Source organism: Momordica charantia (genome assembly GCF_013281855.1).
Source record: "Momordica charantia cultivar OHB3-1 chromosome 10 unlocalized genomic scaffold, Mcharantia_2.0 BLBB01000010.1, whole genome shotgun sequence".
NCBI lineage: Eukaryota > Viridiplantae > Streptophyta > Magnoliopsida > Cucurbitales > Cucurbitaceae > Momordica > Momordica charantia.
In genome coordinates this window covers 5,025,044-5,045,145 of record NW_028275158.1, presented here as the reverse complement: position 1 = coordinate 5,045,145, position 20,102 = coordinate 5,025,044, and the positions used below count along the sequence as shown (strand labels likewise).

Genomic DNA, 20,102 nt, shown 5'->3' with positions numbered 1-20,102 from the left:
CTCGACATGGAAATCATGGGAACCCATGTTTCCAGATCGACTCGGATGCCTTCCAAATAGGCATTCTAGGATACCCGGACATCTCAAAATAACCAGGTATCTTACATTACCACAAAACAAACGTAAGAATCAAGATGTCCGGCTCATTAGAGTTATTTTTTCAACGATTCCATTTCCACTTTTCCTCTTCTCATTTCTCTGTTTGTATTATAAAATTATTTAATTTTAGATTGAATTGGTAAAATAATGTTTATTATAATAAATAATGTAATAATAATATCAAATAAAGTGTAAAAAAAAATTAGACTTAAATACAAAATATATAATTTATTACTATTAAGTAAAATAATATAAGTAGATCTAAAAATTATTATAAGTAATTTTTTTTTCACTATAAAGAATTCCATAAAATCCTTTTTAATTAATGTAATTTTATATTAATTATAAATATATAAGGATATTTTGGTAATCAACATATGTTTGATTAGGATTACAGATGGAAGTAAACACCATAAATTGGTTTATGATTTCGATTCCAGATATGTTCAAATAAACAACATCAATGGAATAACATTCTCATTCCAATTGATTTCATTACGATTAATTCTCATTAGGATTGATTTCCATTACGATTGAGAGTAAGTAAAGGGGGCCTCAAAGTCAACCATTTTCGAAATCTTAGCACATTTGTTAATATATTAAAAAAATTAAGGAAAAAAACAAAAAATTAAGGACATGTTTATGTTTGATATTGGTAATGTTTCATTTCTCATTATTTAATTTCTTAGCATGAGAATCCAAAACCAATTATCGAACAGCCAAAACTGTTGGAATATTTGAGAGGTTCAAATTATATTAGCACGTTGTTTGTTGAAGCAGTGTTAAAACTACCTAAATAGCAAGTATTTAAGTGCAAAATTTGAATAAGAGAACAAGAGTGGATGAATACGAGAAGTGCAATACGACTTGCGCAAGAAAAGAACCGAGCTCCAACGCTCAAGTTAGTAGAATTTGTGGTGTTTTCTTTGTACATAAAAGACTTTCTGTATTTATAATGTCAAAATGTGGGACCCACTTAGTGGTTATTAGGTATTTCTGCGAGGATCTAGGCACCTATTCGGCAATAGTGGGAGAACGGTTGGAGAATGGTTTCAGTCCTTGACACATTGACTCGACTTTAGTGGAGGTTGAGGCTTGGGTGAGAGGTTCCGAGCAATGGTTCCTGGGACCAAAGCGCATGATTACTCTTCATATACTCAATAAACTCTCTTTTTGTGCCACATGATGCTGGTTTCAGGACAAGATGACAAAGTCAGAACGAGCCTAGTGTACTGGAAGCCCTCTGTGTCGTTAGAACTTAACATCGATATTATGCTCGATTAAATGCACTGTCAACAAGAGGATGTTCTGGCCAAAGCGTGCATAGCTCAGCGGTAATTGGCATGTACCTCCAAGCAAGAGGTTGTGAGTTCGATCTCCCATCTCGACATGTTGTACTAAAAAAAATAAGAGGATCTTCTGATCTTCTGTTGGCTACAGAGATATCCTCGTAATAGAACTACTTTTCTAAAACCTGGTGAGATGAGAAAGAGGCTCTGATGCGGATTATCACGATTCGACCAAAGTTTCACATGGGTCAGAAACAGAGAAAAAAAATCAGTATAAGGCACTTTAGGTAGAATATGAATAGAGATTTGGATATTTAGTCTTGAGATTTCAAGGACGAGGAATCTAGATCAATAGATTATTAATAGATTATTAATTAGGGTCATTAATTTTGCAATGATTAAGTTCTCAACAAAAATTTGTCAATCACATTAAAATTTAAAAACACGTAAAAATTATTAATCAAATCTAAAATAAAGTTACCAATCAACACATAGCTCAATATGGTAGGACTCATGTTACCAACCATGAAGTTGACAGTTCAATCTCTATCTCTATGTATTGTATCAAAAAAAATTCTAAAATAAAGTTTCAAAGTACACTTCATAAATTATAAATTCTCCCATTTAATTTCCCATCTCCGCTGAGAAATTCTTCCCTATTTATTTTTTTATGTTTTAAATTATTTGTCACTAAATAATGTTTTCTTGAAAGAAAATTTTATTTAGTTGCTTAATTTATAAGGTCTAATTCTCTTAAATACATTTATTAGGTAGGTGGGTGGGTAGAGAACAATACATAATTTTTTTTTACATATATATTTAAAGAGGATAATATAATTATTTTAGTGTGTATATGTATATATAAACATTAAAAAAATGACACGAGGCGGGGAACGGATTCCCCGTCCCCGTCCCCATTTAGGTTGCGGAAAAAAAATTTCCCTCATCTCTACCCGTGGGGAATTTAAATGGGGATTCTCCATCCCATTTAGGTAGGGACAGGTCTCCATTCAAAGAAAATGAGCATTCCTACTTTTAACTTTTAAGGAAAAAAGAGTAATGAAAGTAATAAAAACACTTTTAATGAGTTAAAAGTAAACTATTCATAATGTCAAAAAGCGTACCAAACTCAAACTCTTAGAACGATTCAAGATTAAAAGTTTACATTAAAATACTATTTAATTTATTTTGAATTTGGTTTATTTTAGTTCATGTACTTTTAGTTTTTTATTCATTTTGTTTCATGTACTTTTAAAATATTCATTTCAGCTCATGTACTTTTAAAAAGTGATCATTTTGATATTTATTTATAAAAAAACTCTTTAATATAAAATCTTGAAATTATAGAGAATAAAATGAATCAAAATATATAGACTAAAATAATATTTTAACCAAAATTTTAATATACTAGTTAAATTTTACCAAACTATATAAATTAAATCTAAACTTTTAAAATCATAAATAATAAATTTGAATGAAATTCATGATTGAATAAAAGAATTAAGTTGAATATATTTTAAACCATATTTATTTCCAAAGTAATACTACTTACCATTTAATTATTTTTCTTTTCAAAATGGGAAAAAACACACACACACACACTCCGTATGACGCGCACGAGTTGTGCGTGGTAGTAATTTCCGTTCCTTTCAGGCTTTCAACAAAAGCCAACTGGAACTAGAACTAGGGGTGTCATTGTCAAATAATAATAATAATAATAGTAGAGATATTTTTAAATAAATGATAAAATTCACTGTACATTTTTTGTAATTTAGCTTCAAATTAAAATGAGATATTTGTTTTCTTTTTATTAAAAATTTCAATAATTTATTTGTTTAAATAGAGATTCCCCGTTGATAATTAACCATTTAAATGAATAATTTAACTTGATTGCTCATTTCTTTAAAATAAATTGTAAATAAGAAAAATTTATTCTCAAAGAAACTAATCTCCTTAAAATTTAACTGGGTTAGCACAAATGATTTGGACACGGATATCCCTAGTTATTATTATTATTATTATTTTCCTCCGTTGTCAACAAAGTTTGTGCATCTATTATTTGTCAATTTTTTAAAAAATGAAAGCACCTCCACATTTTCTCCAATCTTAATCCAAACAAACTTTCACGTTAATTGTCATGTCATTTTAGATATTGTCACGTCAACTTTCTATTTAAAATATGAATTTATGTCTGCTCCAATGATATCTTTTTATGGGAGGTTAAATGATAGTATCTAAGCTTTAAAAAGAGGGAGACATTTTTAATTTAAGACAATGTTACAAGATATTTTTGTAATTTACTCCAATTTTAATAACTTAATAAATATGTCATTTTATTCTAAATATCTTATAACAAAATAAGTCGAAGTAAAATTTATAAATCAATTCGAGCGCGATCGAAAGTTGGAATCCACCATCAAAATCCGACCAATTGGAGAATTGATACCCCAACTAGACAGAAAGAGAGCTGAGTGGACCCCACTATGGAACAACTATAAAAGAAAAAGCGCCAAACACGAATTCAGAGTTTTTCTCCTCTTTCGCTCTTACGCAGAAAGCGTGGCTCCATTGGTCTTTGGTGGAAGCCACCAGTTCCGTCACGTGCCCTCATCGTCTCTGCAACTGATTCGGTTACCAGAAGAAGAACAGCAACAAAGAAAAGCTCGTACGAACTTTCTGAGGAGGAAGAATCGAATGTATCACAGCATTGGCTTCTCTTCTTCGGTAATATTTTCATCTTTCTTTTTTTTGTTTTTGCTTCTCCGATTTTGCTCAAGGAGCTTCGCTTCCGGTTTCTTAGCCCCTCTGCTTGCTTCAGGTGCTTTTTCTGTAAATTTTCCGATCTGGTTTTGGAATCTTGCGATTTCTTCCACTCTGCTAGTGTGTGTAGTGTACTGGATGACTTGCTTGTATTCCGTCTTTATTTTAGAGTAGATCTGATTATTCCGAGTTTTGCCTCGATGGTTGTTGGTTTTTATCGGTTTGACTCTGATTTAGCTTGTCGTGGATTGGATTATCTACTCTCTTTCTACCTACCTCCTTTTAATTTTTCCTGTTTGTTCGGTTGTTTTCTCGGTTCGTTTTGTGTTCTCTGTTGTGGTCAACTGCATCGGTTTCCTTGTTGGATTTTGGTAATTGAGTAAAACTCTTGCCCTACGACTCTAGTTTTATTTCCGATTGCAATTCAATCTCGTGGATTATGATCATGTTCAGATAGTTCAATTTTCATTTTGTTCGGTTTGCAACCAAAGTTTCTTAGATAAGGGGAAGATCATGGACATATAAAGCGAGGGACAAACATCTCAATTGGTATTGGATGTTTTAGGTGAAATCAAAAGCAAAACCATGAGAGCTTAATATCATACCATTATGGAAAGGTGGAGGGTCGATTGTTCCTAAAACATTTAGTATTAGTTCGATTTATCAACATACTGGTAATTAATTTCGCAGTCTTGCTATATTCTGTTGTTTGGGGTGCTATTCCCTCCCTCTATGGATTGGATTGGTCTGTTGTCTGTACCGATTAGGGAGAACACTTACCCGCCTCCAGAAATCGAGTTCATAAAAAAGTTAAACAAATTGTTGCTTTTTCACTTTGTGAATTTAAAATGGATAATGAAATATGTAAGGATACAAGGATCAGCAGGTATCGTATAGCTACTAAATGGATAGTTTGGTTTTTACACTCTCCAGTCATGGACCCATACCGACAATCTTTTCCAATTTATTGATGCAATTTAATTGTGGAAAACTCTTTTTAGTTTTAAAATGTATTAGGACTTCCCCTTATATAATATAGAACTGTTAACGTTTATTTGAGCTTATTTACGGGGAAAACGGATAAATATTTGAGTCATTGGCTATTGTTCAGTCGAGATTTTCTAATCCTCCCCAATTTTGGTTCTCAATCCTCATTAATAACTAAAACTATTTTTTATGCTTTAAGAATTCTGTAAACAGTGGCATTATGTGATTAAACCTTTTCTAATCAGTGTCTGTAATGGCATTCTTCATAAAGTTTAGCTACAGACTGTTGAGGATATCAATCCTCACTGGAATAGCCTGACAAGTTTAAAGAATCCTTTATTTGTAGGTTTTGTTGCCGTACATTGTGCTCCATTGAAGATTGACATGTTTCGTTTAAAGAAGCATTCTCATAATCACCAGGAAAATGATTCTATACCAGAAGATGGAAAGGTAATAATTCATTCAATTCTTATCAACAACAGTTTCCATGTTGTTAGCTTGAAAGGTTGGATATAAATCCTATTGTGATTCTTTTGTTCTCTATCTTACATGTCTGGAAACTTATCTCAATCTACTGAAGTCAAATTTTAGTCTGGGTGATATATTTTTCAGGGGAAAGAATCCTAAAATCTTCGGGTCAGGCAAATTAGTTTCTTAGCATTGGAATATTATTTCCCATCCCAAATTTAATTTTTCATATCCTCTTGACAGTTTACAATTGTAGAATTGATTATCATTTTTGAAGTCCAGCACCCAATTCAATTCAACTGGATTAGGGTCATGCCACAACTACCCAACCCTACAACATCTAAAATGAAAATTAATTGCATCTTGCTTAATAACAAATTCCACCTACCTGACCCCATCCAAAACTAATACTGGTCACGAATTATTCAATGCTATATGTGTTCTCATTCTCTGTCAACCTTCGCCGTTTCTCTTTTGGTGAGTTAATGCTAATCCAATAAGTTTTGTTATGAAGATTAAAAGATTTAAGGACTCATTTCAAACTTATAAACTCTAAGAAGAATTAGAATCACATGATTAGTTGAAGGTGAATTAACTTTATTTTCATTCTGGATCTTGGAGATGATGTGAGATTTATTTTCATAATTGAATTGTTAATTTTTTAGTTTATGATGTTTATGCTCATGTTTTTTTTTGGTGTTTGTCTCTGTTTGGTTTGTTGTTGTCCTTCTTGTTTGTCATATCTTTTTTATTATCTTGTGCCTTGATTTTATGATGTGAGATCTTTTTTTTTTTCAAATGTAAGGAAAAAAGAAAGAAAGAATTTTTTTTTTTTTTTTTTTTTTGAGGGAGGGCATATCTGAATACTTTTCTTGCTCAGATCGATGAACTTAGAGCTGCTCTTGGGCCTCTGTCTAGTCGAAGTTTAAAGTATTGCACTGATGCATGCCTGAGGAGATATTTGATAGCTCGAAACTGGAATGTTGACAAGTCAAGGAAAATGCTCGAAGAGACGCTCAAGTGGAGGGCAGCTTACAAGCCCGAAGAAATCCGTTGGGTTAGTTAAATTATGTCATTTTCCCTGCCTCAAACATCTAGAATAACAATTTTCGCAATCATAATATCTCTTGTTTTGTTTTGTTTTTTTTCATTTTATTATCTTCCCTTTGCTTCCTGCTGATTGTGCCTTCATAATGTGAATTTAAAGGTGTTTGAAAGCCATGGTTTGTTTTTTTTTAATTTAAAAAAAGGGCTCATAAATTGTCGTGATGGCTATGGAGTTAGAGCTACATAAAGATCTAATTAATGGATAGTAAATTACCAATGATTATTTTCACCTTCAGTTCTGTTTTTATTTAATGTATTTCAAAGTGAACTTTTGTAGTTTTGCTAGAAAGATTACTAAGAATAAAAAAGATATTGTTATTTTTTGTCATTATATATATGTGTATATATATATTTTGTAAAGATTACTCGTACATGCACGGCTGTATGCCATAAAATCAAGATTTTTGAAGAAGCATTTTTCTCATACAGCATGAAGTAGCATTTGAAGGAGAGACTGGGAAAGTATCACGAGCAAATTTTCACGATCGACATGGAAGATCTGTGCTCATAATGAGACCAGGAATGCAGGTATTTTATATTTGCTCCCCTCCCAAGTCCTAACCAATATAATTTAAAATATTCATTAATATTGAGAATTCAATATTTTAAAGCCAACATGCTCAACTTGTCAAAGCATTTGTCATATATTCCCGACCAAAAGATTCTAGTTCAAACTCCATCCCTACATGTTTTTTATCGGAAAAATCCATATTTTAAAATAATGTTAGATAAATCACCATATTGGGACAAGTTGGAGTACAGGTAAAAACACCTGGAATAAGGAAAATATCTGAACACTCTTAAAGATGTAGCACAGGAGTCACGTGAAAATCAAAGAGAAATGAACAAAAGTGGTCCATTTACAATTTCTAAGTGCTTTTTTGGCTTTTGGGTTTTGGCATTGAGTATTTTTCTGACCATTTCCAGTTCTTCTGAAATGTTTCAGAACACAACTCCATCAGAAACGAGTGTGCGGCATCTTGTGTATCTTTTGGAAAATGCAATTCTAAACCTTGGGGAGGGTCAAGAACAAATGTGTTGGTTGATAGACTTCACCGGATTTACAATGAAAACTAATGTCTCTGTCAAAATAGCCGCAGATGTCATCAATGTTTTGCAGAACCATTACCCCGAGAGACTCGCCGTTTCACTCCTCTACAATCCACCCAGGTTTTTTCAAGCATTCTGGAAGGTACTCTCTCATCCTAACCACTTGTAACTCTAAAAGATTATATAATTTTTGTCTAGGCTAAGTATAAGTCCCTAATGTTTAGGTGTTTTTCTTTTAGATGTAGTCCTTATTGTTTTATAATATTTTATATCATTTTTCAATTTAATCCCTCACTCTTAAAGTTGGCGGATAAGTTTATATAGAATAATACTTAGTGAATTGGTAAAAATCTAGAGGAGGAAAAATGTCATCTAAGAGAGAGTTACTAATTTCTTCACCAAATTTCTTAGGAAATTGGTAGAAGTTTTGAGTTCTTTTTTCTTGATGAACTTTTTTCTCTTCTAAATTTTCATCAATTTACTAAGTATTATGTCATGTAAGCTTGTCACCAGCCAATTTTAACATTCATATATGATCGGAGACTAAATTGAGAAATATTGAAACACAAGGGACTAAATTGAGACTTTTTAAACGATAGAGATTAAATTGAAAAATCGTCCGGATTGAAATATCTTATTGACCTTTTTGTTTATTAATGCAAATAATTTTCTTTCAAATAAGTACTTCTATAGGCTTCATATGCAGCATCATTTAACTTTATTAGAAATCAAATTTGTCCTGAACATTAAAAAGTTTCATAATCATGATTAAGTTAGATAGATGGTAAAATTTTACGTTTTAATCCTTTTTATATATAATATTTCGATTATAAAAATTTAAGGAGCAAATTAGAGAGAACTAGAAAGGCAATTGCCTCACTCCGTCGTGCATTTGTGTGTATTTTGTTCGATGAACTGAACTAGGTGATTCTTCCAATTTTTGTAGGCCATAAAGTACTTCTTAGACCCAAAGACATTTCAAAAGGTAAAGTTTGTTAATCCCAAAGACAAAGGAAGCATTGAGCTGATGAAATCATACTTTGACATGGAAAATCTTCCTAGTGTCTTTGGGGGTAAAGCCACTCTCGAATATCACCACCAGGAGTTCTCCCAGATGATGGCCCAAGACGAGCTCAGAACTGCCCAATTTTGGGGCTTCGATAAGGCCCACCACATTGTCCATGGGCCTTCTGGCCCAGAAGTCCCACCAGAGCCCATTACTACTTCAGCTAACTAACTGGTATGCCTCATGCCCTTCAACAGCTTTTTCGAATTCAAATAATCAACTTTTCCTTCAACTACTCATCCATCACTAATACTTGCAGCTGAGTGCTAACTAACTATGAGAGTGAATGGTTTATGTTAACTTATGAGGTCAACAGAGCCCAATGATTTATTAAATATATTTGAAGACACATCTTCTTGTTCCTTCTTTAGAAGAATATCTTTAGAAACTCATAATTTGTTTCTCGCTAGAATAGTTGCACGAAAAGGTTTACTTGACCTGTCTATAATTACTAGACATTAGAGAAAGATTATATCTTCGATAATGGTTTCGTTTTTAATTTTCTATTCTCAAAAGTTTTTACTTGTTTCAACAATTTTTTTGCCATGATTTTCACCTTTCTTAAAGAAATGTTTGAAGTCTCAATTTAGAAAAAATGGAAACAATTTTTTAGAAACTACTTTTTGTAGTAGTCCAATTTTGACTCGAGCGTAGAATTTGAAATTTGGAAATAGTGTCTCTAAAACCGAACCATTGTCAAATGGAGCCTCAAATCTTCTACGTGGGTTATGTTATAATAGACTTGATATATCTTAATATTCAAATGTCAAATGGTCATATATCTTAATATTCAAATGTCAAATACTACCGACCAAATCAAATATAAATATTGATAAATATAATAAGAAAAATGTGGTAAATTTAAAATTAGTATTTTATATTAACACTCCCTAACCAGAAAATCTAATGATTGTATATCCAAAATTCATCGAGAGACGGTTGTACAAATTGAATAAAAACAATTCTAATTGGTACCTTGCTAATGTGTATCACTATTGATCCTAAACCTTGCACCTTAAAATTGGACAAATATTGCAACCTTCACTTTTAATTTTAAAAAGTGCGGCAATTCTCTTATAGATTTTTATTTGAAGAATGATATGAAATTGATAAAATCCGGACAAAAATAATATTAGAGCTGTTTTTTATTAGATAAACATATAAAGTAAAAATTGCGATATGGTCCAATTTCAGTCCAATTTGGTGAAATTAGAACAAATTTGACATAACCCTAAGTTTTAAAAGTAAAATCTGATTTTTTTTTCCTTCTCTTTTCACTTTTTCCCTTAAAGAATTAAAATTCATAGAGTGAGGGAAGCCAATAGCCAGTGATGCGACGGAGAGGGAGGAGCAAAAAGGAAACAATTTTTTCATTTTAAATACCACATTGCAAAATGCATATATTTTTATCATGTCGCTGTTCAAAAATCAATAATAAAAATTTTATGCAACTCGAGCGGATGGAAGGAATCGACTCAAAATCTCATGATTGGAGGTATATGTCAATTACCTACATCTTTTACCAAAAATTTGGAGATTAAATTCTCACTCCTAATATTATTGAGCTAAAAATAAATTTCTACTATCATCCATGTAATTAATGAGAATGAAAAAAAGGTAACTTCATGACTAAAGTATAGCTTTTAAAAGCTATAAATAAAAACTCAAGTAATTTTTAAATAAAAAGCTACAAATAAAAACTCTAAGTAATTTTTAAATAAACTAAATTGTTTTAAAATCAACAAGTAATTGACATATGTTTCTACTCAAGAGATTAGGATGCTATGATTACAAAATTGTGAATTTAAAAAAAAAAGTAAAAGTTGGAGAGATTCGATGAGGTTAAGAACTTACTATATTAATACAAATTGCTCAAATAATTGAACACACTCAATCGCTCATTTGTCAACGTTAACATGTATGAAGAAACATTATTTATCTATTTTTTAATTTAAAAGGATCATCCATAATATTCTATCCCTTTGCTTAGAATAATTTATTTAAAAAAAAAATCCTCAAAGTGCTCAACTCATCAGTCAAAGAACTTACAGAGGTAAAAAAAATTCAGAAATAGAAATTTGAAGTACTCAAGACTAGCAAAGTAAGAACATCGACATCCACATTTGACATTTTCATCCAAATTTCTGTATACCTATAATATCCATGAATCCACAATAAAATTGACAAGATATTAAAAAATATCATTAATGTGGATACAATACTAATATTAATAAATTATAACTTATTTGAAAAGAGTAAAATATTTGTGTTATTTTAAATATTTACTATAATTCTTTTATTTTATAATTTATAATTTATATTGCTACTGAGACATCAACGCAACATTGATATTTAAATTATTAATCAAGTTATACAAACTCAACCCTATAATTCAAACATTATTCATCTATTTTTTAATTTAAAAAACTTCAAGGGGGAGACACAACAAATAAATTCATAGGTATTTAGACTCATCCACTTCCCTAATTCATGTGAAGAAGATTGGTTAAGATCAAAATTGAAATTCCTAATGGTAGGTTGAACTTAACTTTCTGCAGCCAATGAAGGATTTCATTAAAAGAGAGTGAGCACCAGAAAAATTCAAAAGCAAACAAAACCATATATATACTTCATTACATTCACAAATACCTATTTTCTTCTTCCCCTGTATGAATATGATGATATTTGATTTGATCAGAGCTCACTGGAATACAGGCATTCATCTACAAGCTGACGCAGATTTGGATTTTCCAATGCAGCTGCTACTCTTTCTTTATCATTTAGCTGCTTATTGACTGTTCTTTCCCCATAATTAAAAAACAACAAAACAAAACAAAACAGATTTGAAAAGAAAAAACACACATGATCTGCATTAGTATGTGTCCATGGTAACTAGAAGTAGGGATATAAGGAACCGATCAAACCCAATTAACTGTACTAAATATAACTTTCAATTTTGGGAGTGGCATTGTTTAGATAAAATGTAACTTTCTGTTTTTCATTAATCAGTTCAATTCAACTTAGTTCAACCAAAAACTGAACCGGACTGATCGATCAATACCCTTAACTAGAAGTATTAACTGTCATATATTACTATCATTCTACTAAGTTCAACCTTTGATTTCGTTTTTATTTAAGGGATATCTTGATCAAATAACACCTTAGATTGTTTTAATCTCACCTGATTCTTCATTTGCGTGGGATCCTGGAGATACTTTGATGTCAACCTGCAAAATCCATAACCAGACTCAGCGGATGACAAAAACTCGACCGGACTCGAGAATTCTTCAAGTTGGTTTCATGGCTATCTGATCAGATAAGGCTCTTTGAAGAAGACAAAAGATTCAGATGGATTTATTCAGTCCATTTCCATTATATATTCAGAGAAAATTTCTCAAATGTTTTCTTTGATATTTTCTAGATTAATTGATCATAAAAAACTATTAATTATTTTTTAGGTTTAACTCAAATGAAAAGCAAGATCAAACCAAGATACACCTTTCCAAATAAGTTTCAGAATTTAAAAACAATAAAAAATTAAGAATAGTTCCTTAAAAATAGGACTTTTGGAGATTGTTTGAACAGATTTTTCTTTTTTTTTAATATAAACAAATAGTTGGATAGCTATTTTCTAAAAGTTCACTTTTAATGCGTTTTTTTGTTATTCGTATGCTTTCATGGATAACTTAATTTCTTGGATGGTAAGTTCTAATGTCATAGCTTCGTAAATGATGAGTTAATATGCATAATAACAAATCATCACAAGTATGAAAAACAATTTTGAAACTAATAATTAAAAAGAAAATCTATAAACAGTTAATCGAACAAGCCCCAAGACGATATCTAAAAAGTACACCCAAACAGTCCTGAGACAACAAGGTACTTCAAAATTAATTTAATATCCAGACACAAATCACAAATCACAAGTTTCATCAGTATCTGGTGATTACATCAAGAAGTAGAGTGGAGACTGAAATTGAACAAACAGTATTCCAAAGTTTCAAGTCCATTGCTCAAGAAAGGAAAATGAACTGACCTTGTAATGTGGGGGGAAGAAATGTTTAAGTTTCACTCTCAGACAGAGACCAATCACAGTCGCCATGCTACAATGTTGGATAGTCGGAGTGAAAGTTATCCTATATGATAAACAACAGTTCAGCAAACGATTTAGGAATTCAAAATGCGAAGGCTGCGAAGGCATTTCAACCAAAATTTTCTAGAGTAGGAAATCTTGTTAATGCGTTTGCTAGTGAAAATGAAATGATTACGAATCAATAATCTCAAATTATCTCTCAAAATCGAAGAATTAGCACAGAAATAGAACATAATGGAGTTTTTTCGACTCCGCTTACAGGATACGCCCGAGTTTCTCATCGACGGTGATGGATTCCTCTGAGAGAACACTTAGCTGCTCTAACGAATACGGATGTTCCGGATCTCTAATATCCCTCACGAAATGTGCCAAAACTCGAGTCAAGGACAAGAAATTTGCGTATTCACAACTGAACATCAGGAAGTACTCAATTTCCACAAAATCAGCAAAAATATATCCGAATCCAGCAAAAAACGCAGAGACAAAACAGCGCCTAACTTCCTAAATCGAATTGAGCTCGAGAATGAGGTTGAAAATTAACCTACAAAGAAAAAGGGAGAAAACAGGATGAAGAGAGAAAAGGATATCATAGATTTCGAGAGGATCAACGGCATCGTCGGCGTGAAGATCCTCGGAGCGAGCGATCCGCTCTTTCTTAGCGTGAACCACCGGGTTCGCATTGATCAGGCCCAGAGTCATCTTCTTCTTTATTCTCTGGGTGTGAAAACTTCACAGATTTCTTCCGCGTCTCAAAATGGTTTTGAGGGTCTAAGCACGGCGGTCACCGCAGAAGTAGCGTGACGGTCCAGTGAGAGAGAAGCACGTATCGTGATTTGTTGGAATTTTGGCTTTAATTGATGGGTGATGGAAAAAGCTAAAAATCAATGTCCGGAACAAGGTTTTAGTTCCAGTGACGCCGCCCTCTTATCCCGCTGCTTTTTTCTGTCTTGCCCGTGACGCCGCCCTCTTAATTGGATCTATAGACATTCTAAAATTATTTATCTCGTTGAAACGTGGTTCGGAGAGGTGAATTGAATTGGGTGGTTTAAATTTGATCAAATAGACTCTGAGCAGGAGAAAGACGAAATCTTAACTCGTACGGACCGGATTGAAGACGATTTTGCGCAAAAAAATAAAAAAAGGTGAGTTAACGTCGGCAAGTGCCGTCGTACACTCCTAGAACGAATGAAAAATGGCACTCTTGCTACCCGGGGTATGGCACGCGGGTGGTCAAGCCAATGAGCTGAACTTGGACCGTGTACGCTCTACCCCTTGTGTGCGAGTGATTGGGCCACCAGGTTGGGCAGGTAGACAAGCCTCATCATGCCACACATTGTCAGTTGGAGTCGACATGCCGTGATGGGCCTGGGCCATATGGCCCAAGTGGTGGAGTGTGTGCCACAATGGGTGCGTCGGTGGTTGGGCCACTGGACTGCGGTGGAAGCATGTGTGCGATGCAGTCGGGTCAAACAAGCCACAGTGGCGTTCGCCCGTGCGAGAGGTGTCCGTGCATGGAGCGTATTGGCCATACACGTGCCGGTCGTGTCTTAGGGCTGCCCCTGACACATCTAGTTAGAGAAATTCAAATAATCAATTTCCTTTTAACTAATTTTAAAATACATATTAGCGATTGGGTGGATAAGATACTAATACAATTTCTATAGTTCAATCTAAAAAAGACCATCGTTCACTCTTTCACTTTAAAATTCGTGGAAATTGTTGAAGTGCACTAAAAAAATAGATAGCTCGATTGATAAATAAATATATTTTGAGGGAGACACAAAAAGTGTGGTGAGGGAATTCAATTTCAAAGTTCAGGGAGGGGAACTAAATTTATATACCTACCTTCTAGTTTTTTTTTTTTTTAAATCAACTTTTTTGCTATCTACTCTATATTTAAGAATGAACAAAGAATTAGATGGTAAATGGATTTCATTATTTTTAAATAATCCAAAATCTCAAAAATTGTTACAAAATATTTTTTGAACAAAGAATTAGATGGTAAATGGATTTCTTTTTTTTTTCTTTTAACGAAAATAATATCAGACACAAATTTAAATGATCTGTGGCATGGAAAGTGGAACTTCTGGTGGGGAGATGAGAGAAACAGTTTCTTATTAGATTTTCAAAAGTTGCATCACATTTTCAGATATGAGATGTTTCTTTAAAATAAAAAAAATAAAAACAAGATCCAAGAACATGAAATGCAATCAATCAAACTAAGTTTTCAAAAACAAGCCAAACTATACAATCAATTATCATTACCACTACATACACAAAGAAATGGTAGAAAGGTAAAAATATTCTTGGGATCATGTGTTTACCTTCTCTGGACTTGATCTATACTTGGAAATTTCAAATATGTACTAATTTCACACTTGCCTAATCAATGAACACAAGGGGCACCAGCATTCAACAGGCAAAATTAACCAGAAGTAATTAAACACACATCTTCCAGGCTCAATATTTCCCACAATCAGGCAGCATTTTGCTAAACTCAAGGGAGCGTTTAGTAGTTGCCTTTTCAATTCAATAATATTTTTATGCCAAATCCTACGAGACCAGAACACACTATGACTATACTACGTTGGAGCAGTAATATCAAATGCAATACTGCTCTGTTTAGTTGCAGAGATCGGATTTCAGAGAAGCCCCCTTCTTCTCTTGTAGTCGCTTACGGTCAGTGTCAGAGCGTGCCTCCTACCGTCGTTCTCAGGGACTTGGCGTCCAACCGTGGCTTCTATCCTCTGTTTCCTTGCTAAGAACCCGGCCTGAGCTCCCTGGGGTCCACCAAACTTCTGAAGCACAGCCAAAGATATAGGCAGCTCAAAGTTGTGCAGCAAATTTGACTCCGTCCCTCCATCTACAGGAGCACTGGTATCAACTAACTTTCCAGCACCCGCAGCAGCTACCAAAGCTGCTGCTGTAGCTGCCATGCCAGCTTCTGCAATCACACCAGATCCTGTTCTATTACTCTCGGATGCAGGCATTAAATTATCGTTGTTGCCACCTGTTTCTGCAGCCCCATTTGCTTCACCAGCATTTGAAACATAGTAATTCCTCGACCTGGTCCATCTCCTTGAGAATGGATCATAACCGGCCTCTCCAGCTTTCAAATCTTTAACGGGTCTCAGTCCTGATGCATTTTTGAAGTTCTCCACCCTATTCTTCCTGTTCATCTCAGCTAACTTAATAGCCTTGGCATCTTTCATCTGCAACCTCCTGGAGGCCTCTAATTGCTGCAGTCTTGCGTTGATCCTCTCCACCTCAGCATCATCATTTTTGCTCAGGGCTACATCCATCTCTCTTCTCAGCCGGTCCTTCTCAGCTGCAATATTTAATGGCCTTGACGAGGCAGATTTTTTCTCCTGCAGCATCTGCTTCACTGTGGCGGCTGAGTAGACAAAGTTGTTGACTTTTTGTATGGCTTCCTTCTTTTCCAATATGTCCTGCTTGCTCAGCATCCGACCACCAGTTTGCTCTACCTCCTTAACCCACTGTTTATATTCATCCTCATGTGGAGGAGAGTCTGAAACCATAGCCATCTGCCACCTAGCGGCAGAACTTTCATTTCCCCAAATAACATTAAGATATTTATGTGTTGTTTTGTTCTCAAGTTTATACTGACGATCAGGTTCTGTTGCATCAACGTTGCGCACCAAGCAGAGCCTGTAGATAGACCCACTTCTTGATCTCCCAATTCCGACTCTCACAAAGCATCCAACAATCAACTCCTCAAAGAATGGCTCCATGAACCATTTACCAAGTTTCGATCTACGAATAGTAATTTCCTTGATATCTTCAAATGTTGGCCCATCTGAACCAGGCATGGATCTGTCATCATCACTATCAATCATTCCACCATCTCCTGTGGACCCTTCATCTTCACTTTGAAACCTACTTTCACTTTCACTTTGGCTAGAGCTACTCAAACTTGGAGCAGTGAATGACTTTCGTTTCATTGGTGAGAACCTCCGATTGTTTGCATTCCCTCTAGATGCATCTCTCAATTTGCGGTGAGCCTCTGGGTCCTGCTGCTTCAACCTTTTTGCACGCAATTCGTTTAAAGCATCATCTTTTGCAGCTGCTCTATCAGCAGATCTGGCTGATGATCGAATACGAGATGATGGGAGAGGTGGAGTCTCTTTTCGAGATGGGGCAGTCTTCCCTTTATCCATCTTAGCTCTCAAACTTTCATATAAATGCTTATCATTCTTCTTCGATGCTCTGTCTGACAGAATCATCTCCCTTTGAAGTTCAGACATACCAGCAAGCTTGCGCCTGTCATCATCGTCTTTGTAAAGATCATCTCCAACATCAGATTCATCACTGCTGTCACCCTCACGATCTGAAGCACCATCCTCGTCATCCCCTTCTTCTTGGCTGCCCACATCATCATCTCTTTCAGTAGGATCTAACCTCTTCTTCAGAGGAACCTGAGATCCAGAAGGCTTCCTACTTGCATAACCCCGATCATCATCTGAGTCATCATCCCTAGAGTCACTGCCGGCATCAGAATATGAACCCTCGCGCTGTCGTCGAGATGGTGGATGAGAGTGTCGATTTCTCCCTGTCGCATTAGTTCTTCCTGCAGCCTCCAGAAGTAAATTTTCTAAATCTGCCATGTTTTGCAGCATCTACTACCAAGTTATGTGACTCCTGTCGCTGGACCTCCCCTCCTGAAAAGGTAGCAAGACTTCATAAGGCCAAGAATTGATACAGCTCAAAATCCATAGTCAGCACCTTGCAAATCAGGGAATTCTATAAAGAAAAAATTACCACCAAAATGTAACTAGGAAATATAAGGCACCTCCACATCTCCATCTAAATGAAACACAAGTATCACCCAAAAAAAGAGTGAGAAGCTGAAATTTACAACTGGAAACTGAACAACTGGTTAAGAGATTGGGATTAGAATTTGATCAGTAGTTATGAGAAATTCTCTCCCTCAAAGATTACTTGATGAAAAATTCATTGAAAAGTCTCTAGTCAATTTTCAAACTGTAAGGGCTGTACAAGGGTTGGGCTGAGTCAGTGATACTGATAGAAACTAGAAATATTGTTTAAATTGAAGAAACTACCATATAGGTAGGGTACTATAATTTAGGAGGCTATCTGTCTGCCACAAATCAATCTCATCCTCCACCACCTTCCATATTTGTAATTATAACCTCCTGCCCAAGGCTAACAAACTCCTCCTTCATACTCATAGTCCAACCTTGCTAACTCAAAAGATAGCTACCGCCTCCATAACTCACTCCTATTACTTGTTTTATTGAAACAAACTCATAACTGCCTCAGATGCCCAATACTACACATCCCCAATGGCCCAAGCATTACCCCATCCTCAAGATAGTGAACTTGATATTATAATTTGTCACAACTCCACGGCAGCTAATGTAACTTTAGTCATCAAAATCCAAAAAAGGGTTCAAGATAGCACCACCATCCACTAATAGGCCCCCTAACCTATCTCTCACTGCCATGCCGACGTCATAAGGAGGTAAAATGGTTTCATCGCTTTTGTCTCTTTCCCTATTCCCCTGACAGTATAATGATATTCTCAAGTTATGATGTTGCAACCAAAATTTTAGCACATCTCCTTCATATATTTTTCCAGAAGCAAAAGGAAGCCAGTAGGCCCTGCACCTTCAGCAGACAAATCTTCAACACTCATTTTATGTCTAATTTTGCCTCGTTGATCTTTACAATGGCAAGGCCTGTGAAAAAGACCTAGAGTCCCAATTTCTCACTTGATGAAGCTACAATCTAGTTGAAGGTAATCCCCCTTCATTCTCACTTCTCTTTGTCAATTCACACCCATTACCCCCCCAGCCCGTCTCAAGTACTTCAAAATGGGCTTTGTTGTCCACCTCAAATGTCATCACAGGCATGTAAGTTTCCTATCCCTGGCTCCCTCATCTTCTCTGCAACATTCTATGGGTGGTCGCTTTAATTTGGGGAAGAAAAAGAAAAGAAAGGTGTTATGTGAGTGGGGGAGCTACAGTGCTGACCGAAATTCGGAGAAAAGGTCAAAAGTCCTACCATTCTCTTCCTTGGATAACTAGTAGAAATTACATGGGCTTCGTATCTCATCAGGGCAAGAATGAACAGATCACAACAACCAAACATTTAATTACACCAGCACGTGATGTCACTCATAAGAACTCAAGAGAAAATTAAAACAAAAACGAGTTAAAACGAATATGAGCTTATCTCATAAAGCTAGCAGGATGGAGTTATAAAATCTCCATACCAGCAAGGAGGGAGTTCTAAAATCTCAACATACCAGTTGGGTTCAGTCAGTAGTCTGTAAAATATGTTAGAGACCAGTAAAATTTCCACTTTGAAAACTAATTTTTGCCTAGTTCAATATTTACAAACCAATGTCTCCTAGAACTCAATCAACACTGCAACCATCACGAGTCTCACGACTTCATCGATTACAATAGCGATGACATCGCCATAAATCATATTCGCACGAATCAAAGCAAACTTAGGGCATGGAACAAATGAAACCCATAATTTTCTTTCTTCCAAACAACCAATATTGATAGCTGTAAGACTGCCGTGACCATCTTCCAAGGGTCGAGGGGAGTCAAATCGTGAAGAAATGCCGATATGGAAATGAAGACCTAACGAAATCGAAAAAACAACATCGAGTGCTATATGACAGCCATGAGAGACTGAAGGAGAGCGCGATCGAGGCAAGGAGACATTTGGACCATAAAACATCGCGAGAGGATGAGAAAAAATCCGGAGATCGAACAATTAGAGACATTGGATTACCTTGAGAGAGCCCTTGACCTTAACCCGTTGATGGCCCGAGAGATAGACGGGTTGACGAGGAAGATAGATCTGGTGCGGAGCTACAAGAGAGCAGGTTTTTCCAGGATGAACTTCGTGCGCCGTGAAATCTCAGAAGGCAGACAACGCTGGGCACTGAGCGTATAATTTTTCCCCTTTTCTTTTTTATTACAATTTTTGTCCCCGAATCATAGTCTTTTAATTGATTGAGAGTGCATATAATTTATAAAACATAAATTTTGAATTTTTTGTTTTTAAGATTGTTTAGATTTTAATCACGCAAAATAAACTCATGTATATAAATAGTATTTATAAACGTGGATAATTAATATATATCTATCAGGTGAATTTAATGACTAAATATTGTATTTAAAGG

General features: G+C 34.8%; 3 protein-coding genes across 5 annotated transcripts; 1 reads left to right on the top strand and 2 right to left on the bottom strand.

Annotated features, from left to right (window-relative positions):
* Nucleotides 1-3,912: 3,912 nt before the first annotated feature.
* On the top strand, nt 3,913-9,175 carry LOC111008083 (uncharacterized). 2 transcript variants are annotated; one of them, XM_022280659.2, is made up of 6 exons: nt 3,913-4,112; nt 5,482-5,585; nt 6,484-6,660; nt 7,140-7,238; nt 7,657-7,902; nt 8,707-9,175. In XM_022280659.2, exons 2-6 carry the CDS (start codon nt 5,520-5,522, stop codon nt 8,995-8,997), a joined length of 879 nt encoding a protein of 292 aa, XP_022136351.1. In that variant the 5' UTR covers nt 3,913-4,112; nt 5,482-5,519; the 3' UTR covers nt 8,998-9,175. The 2 variants fall into 2 exon arrangements, with proteins under 2 accessions (XP_022136351.1, XP_087975357.1); XM_088119231.1 differs by having other exon boundaries at nt 3,913-4,206.
* A 2,189-nt stretch (nt 9,176-11,364) lies between these two features.
* On the bottom strand, nt 11,365-14,025 carry LOC111008470 (MIP18 family protein (DUF59)). Of its 2 annotated transcripts, none has more exons than XM_088119229.1 (5): nt 13,461-14,025; nt 13,179-13,328; nt 12,863-12,962; nt 12,008-12,053; nt 11,365-11,621 (listed from the first exon to the last, which is right to left on the bottom strand). In XM_088119229.1, exons 1-5 carry the CDS (start codon nt 13,616-13,618, stop codon nt 11,521-11,523), a joined length of 555 nt encoding a protein of 184 aa, XP_087975355.1. In that variant the 5' UTR covers nt 13,619-14,025; the 3' UTR covers nt 11,365-11,520. The 2 variants fall into 2 exon arrangements, with proteins under 2 accessions (XP_087975355.1, XP_022136890.1); XM_022281198.2 differs by having other exon boundaries at nt 13,179-13,284; nt 13,507-13,971.
* Nucleotides 14,026-15,262: 1,237 nt separating this feature from the next.
* Nucleotides 15,263-19,909, bottom strand: VIP5 (plus-3 domain-containing protein). Its single transcript, XM_022280995.2, has 2 exons — nt 19,709-19,909; nt 15,263-17,598 (listed from the first exon to the last, which is right to left on the bottom strand). Exon 2 carries the CDS (start codon nt 17,554-17,556, stop codon nt 15,562-15,564), a length of 1,995 nt encoding a protein of 664 aa, XP_022136687.1. The 5' UTR covers nt 17,557-17,598; nt 19,709-19,909; the 3' UTR covers nt 15,263-15,561.
* Between the last annotated feature and the right edge of the window lie 193 nt (nt 19,910-20,102).